This window comes from Gekko japonicus, unplaced genomic scaffold (assembly GCF_001447785.1).
Source record: "Gekko japonicus isolate JY-2015 unplaced genomic scaffold, Gekko_japonicus_V1.1 scaffold981, whole genome shotgun sequence".
Lineage (NCBI taxonomy): Eukaryota > Metazoa > Chordata > Lepidosauria > Squamata > Gekkonidae > Gekko > Gekko japonicus.
In genome coordinates, this window is record NW_015167567.1 from 300,015 (window position 1) to 305,044 (window position 5,030).

A 5,030-nucleotide genomic window follows, 5' to 3' on the forward strand; every position below is an offset into this window, starting at 1 on the left:
ATACTTTGCCCCCTGAAATCTAAATGATGGTTTCCCCCAATTAAAGTTGAACACAAATCCAATGGAGACATATAAATGCACAGTGTAGTACTATGTAGATATACTCCAACCTAAGCTCATTCATTTCCATGGGCTTAGACTGCAGTAACACTGTATAGAGACTGTACTACCAATAACTCACATCTGTCTGAATGTGGAACTAATTTCTACTGGGGGACTTTAGGGCTGAACCTGGCTTTATTACCAAGGTTCTTTGAGCATGATATGAGTTCTTGGACAACTACAGACTGATGGTCTCTCAGATTTTTCAAGCACTCTTGTCCAGCCTCCTAGCACTCTGAACTAGAGATTCTTCATTGCCAAGGGAGCTCTGATACCGTCAGGCACTGGGAACAGACTGCCCAGTGACAACCTTAGGAAAACACACAATTTTGGAAACTCCATTAGATATTGGTTAATGTGCTGTTACTCAATGTATGTCTGCCAGAATTTTGTTGGAAAAGCAGGACTCCTTTAGTTTTTCAAAGGTAACATGCAAGAAATGAAAAAAGGTTTACACACTTCTATTGACATTTTAATGACTGGGAATTTTGGAAGTGTTCCGAGAGCACTTGCTCTCCAGTTAGTGCAGAATATATTCTAGAAATACGGCCTCTCTGATTTCATTAGACTTTTTTATACTAACTGGTGCAAAATGTTTCAGCAATGGGTGTTGGCAGTCATGGCTATATCCAACAGGTGCTAATTGCACACATGAGCTATCTGGTTGTGTCTGTGCCCAATGGGGTTGCTCGTTTTATCAGCTAAACCCTTCATAGTCCAGTCTTGAGAGTAATGCTGATAGACCCTGCTGTTCCTTTTCAGCCAAATATCTGAGTCAGAATTGGGGAGAAGCAACACAGGAAGTGTGCCAGCCCTGCAAGCCAACTGCAAGCTTGTGCTCTCCCCAAAGCAACTTTGAAAGCTCAGTACTTTAAGTTCAAGATCTGATTCATCGGAAGGAGATACGTTATCCAGTTTTGATCATTGTCTTTTTTTAAAGTTTGTTTTTGAAAATAATGTAAATATAATGGAAGCATCCCACTGTGGAACTCAAAAATGAGGGTAAGCTCTTTCAAGAACTGCTCATGAGAGAACAGCTCTGAAATTTTTTTTTAACTGACCCAAGGTCACATCAGCAGCTGGATGTGGAGGAATGGGGAATCAAACCCAGTTCTCCCAGATTAGAGTGCTTCTAACCACAACACCAAGCAGCCTTATACGGAGTCATACCTATCAAGATCAATATTGTCTATTCTGACTGGCAGTGGCTCTCCAAGCTCTCAGGTGGAGGTCTTTCACATCACCTACTACATGAGTCTTTCAACTAGAGAGAACCTGCGATCCTTCTGCGTGCAAGCTGATGCTCTACCACTGAGCTATGGCCTCTTCCTGAGCAGTGAATAATGGCACCTGGATTCTCTTTTGAACAGAGTAAATACATGATGCCAATTCCAAACTAAATGGCAAATATTGAAGCAATGCCAGAATGCTATTTTAAATGTTCATTGCATATAAAACATCTTACTCATTAGACTCAGACATGATAAACTTTGACATTATTCCAGCCTCTGGCTGTTTTCTATAGTTAAGAAACATAAAACACAGCAAACCATAAGCTGTTCAATACAGTATTAATAACCCATTTCAGCACCTCTGCCATATTTCTCTGTACCCCAGAGATCAAACAATGTTTGCATGACTACATTTTAATAAACAAATTATAAGCAAGCCACATAAAATAACATTGCCTTCTGGAAATTTCCATGGAGACCATATGTAAGAGGGTTTCTGAACATGCACTTAACTATTTTTTCCTCTTACAGAGACAGATTTTTCTATTGCATAATATTCCCTTTGCTAATAGGTGTCCAGGTGTGTCTTTATTTTAAGGCTAGTTTTGAAATCCCTCTAGTTCGCTTCAGCTGAGGAAAGGACTATCCCTGGGACCTTTCACTGGCTTTATGAAAATCTCCTATCGAAATCTGTTCACAACGCATATTCTCTCAAGAACAGTGCAATGTTGACAGTATGGGAACTCAAATTGGTATGACACATCAGATATTTCCCTCTTTCAGAATGATGAATGCAAATGGCTGCAAACTTATAGCCAGGTAAGTTTTTGCTTAGGTTGTCAAAGGCTAGTATCGTCTAGCAGTTAAGCATCTTGAACTAGGATCTCAGAGACCTGGGTTCAAATCTCCACTTTCTCATGAAGCTTGACCTTGTGCCATTTGCTCTGTCTCTCAGACTCACAGCGTTGTTGTGAGGGTAAAATGAGAAAGGGAGAGCCCTGGACACTTCCTGGAGTTCCTTGCAGGGAGGGAGGGATAAAAAGGCACCAATAAGAGAGAGAATTTTGGAGAAAAGGAATAAACCATATAGATGCCACAATCAAAAGCTTATTCTTCTTTAAATGTAGTGTCACATACTGGGTAGAGTAGACCAGGGGAAGGCCTGAGTTCAGATTTGTACATAGCTATGAAGTTCACAGTTAACCATCATTGGTAAGACTTTGCTGCTCTCTTAACCTACATCACAGCAACAGAAAGACAACATAGAAGTGCTGAAGTTCTGATTTGTCTTTAGAGAACTGATGAAAGCTAGTGGCACCAGTATTGTACACTCATAGGAAAGGCTATTTCCTAGCCTGAAACAGGCCCAATCATTTATCAAGTTCAACAACTTTTCACAGTCCAGATTGGCGAGGATAAATCTAATACCCAGAAATGGAATTATTAACGAGCTGTTAATTCCATTTACTGAGGCCTTTAATCAGTGATTGATTTTAGAAGCCAATTTGGTTCATTATGATGGAATGGGACCTGTCACAGCTGAGTCTGATCCGGCTGCCGCGCGGTAGTTCGCTCCGGGGCAAACAGCCACGCCTCCCCCCCGCAATATCCGGCCCGTGTGACCGGGGCCTGTGTATAAAGGGAGAGCACAGAAGTAGATATAAAGAATGCTGGGGTGACCTTTGGAAGTTCGGGGGGATAGCATTAAGTGTATAAGAGAGGTATCAGCCTTTATTAGCATAAGCATCCTTGATAATGGTTATCATTCAGTTTTTATCCAGCCTTTCCTGTAAGGACTCTGGGTGGCAGAAATGTTTCTCTCCCTATTTTATCATCACAACAGCCCTGTTAGGATGAAAGGGAGTGACTGGCCCAAGATCACCCAACGAGCTTCATGGCAGAATCCTTACAAATGCTCACCTCAGTGCTAGTTAGCAAGTGGAGAATGGATAGAGACATGGCCTCAGTCAGCATATAATCAACACAGTCTGTGCTGGAGAACATCTGTATCCTACTCACTTTGGATCCCCCTCCCCAATCTTTCCTTCCAGAGGAGTTGGGGGGGGGAAGAGCAGAGAAAATGGGAATACTCTCTTTCCCCACAAGGCCGTTAAGTGTCAGTGCTGTCGAGAACAACAGTACAAACAATGGCACACCATGTCAGAAGTTTCAGTATCCTTCCCAGAAGCAAACCCACAGTTTTTGTGGATCTAAAGGTTGCTAATAAGTTGGCCCTCAGAAGTAGGAGGTCAGCTACCCAGGGAGGAATAAGAAGCTCGCTCAAAAATTCCAATTAAAATTTTGCTCAGCTCCAGTTCTTATTGAAACTGCGAGTGACATTTTAGCACAGCACAAATGCCAAACAAAAAAGAAGGGGGCAGGAGGGAAAGCAAACAACCGTATACATTCTTCACACACACACGTTTGAGAAGAAGAATACTTTACAGCTTGTTGAGGATTCGGTTAGGGCTGAAACGGGCATGACAGAAGCCACCTGGCCCGTAGCTAACATGGGGCCCACGGGGCCCAGCCCCCTAGTGTTTCTTCTGGGCCCCCTCCCTCCTGGGCTGCCCCCAAAGTGCTCCAACTTACCACCTGCACTGTACTTCCATTTAATTAGCTGGTGGGCCCCCCAAGGCCCCCTCCCAAAGAATTCCCTAGCTGTGCCACTGGTAAAACGCTTGTCCGTATAAGTTTTTTTAAATGTACATCCCATCGTGTATAAGCACACCTAACACATTAATCAGGCCTTTCATGTGCAGAGTCAGCAGGACACCTGACTGGGCCACCCACTGTTGCTAGAGCAACAAAAAAACTAGGATGGCAGCTCCATGTTGCTCTCCATGGGCAGGAAGTGTATGACGTTTAGAGCCCGTAAAAGGTTTTCTGCACCTCTGAATGTGGACATTCTGCTGTCTTAATGTTAATTCCAACCTTACTACAACCAAATGATTAGCCTTCCTGTAGGCATTTAGAACTTGTTTCCACACCATTGATTTGCAAGTCTAGATCCATGTACCTTTGATGGGAGGGTGAGTCCTTCTTAGAAACCTAAAGAAATGGTGGCTTGAATATTTATATCACATAAACAAAACGTGACTACACAAGTGGGAAAACAGCTTAACATCTTAATTCTGCTGCCGCCTTCGGTTCGCACAACATTCATAGGACATACCTGTCGCCCTTCCATTGCTCCTCGCATTTCCTTGAATGTTGAACTAAATTCTCCGATAAAGTCGTGCTTGCCATTGGAATCCCAATCCCAAACTATGCACTGAAAGACAGAAAGAAGACTGTTATTTCTCCTTAAGAAGGAGCAGCACTTTGACTCAAACAGCTCTTCCTCTGCATGGGTCCCTTGATCTCGGCAATGATCTTTCTGCAGGACAGAAGGGGCTGCAGGAACACAGAGCAGCATGGGAAGATCACTCTTCCATGCACACACAGTTGAATTCAGGCCAAACATTTGAAGGACAACGAATCCCACATTAACAAAATAAGGATGCTACAAGACATGCCCCACCACTCATATGCATTATACTGATTCCAAGGGCGTTAAAAAGGTAAAGGTTCCCTTGCTTGAAAGCCAGTCGACTCCGACTCTAGGGTTGCGGTGCTCATCTCCGTTTCAAAGCCGAAGAGCCAGCGCTGTCCGAAGACGTTTCCGTGGTCATGTGGCCGGCATGACTAAACACC

General features: G+C 43.3%; 1 protein-coding gene across 1 annotated transcript in view; it reads right to left on the reverse strand.

Annotated features, from left to right (window-relative positions):
• Positions 1 to 5,030, reverse strand: part of CPNE4 (copine IV) — a 128,908-nt gene that overhangs the window by 54,953 nt on the left and 68,925 nt on the right. The window contains exon 7 of the mRNA XM_015413840.1: positions 4,510 to 4,608. Within this exon, the coding sequence (XP_015269326.1) occupies positions 4,510 to 4,608 (99 nt within the window). The remainder of the gene's footprint in view (positions 1 to 4,509; positions 4,609 to 5,030) is intronic.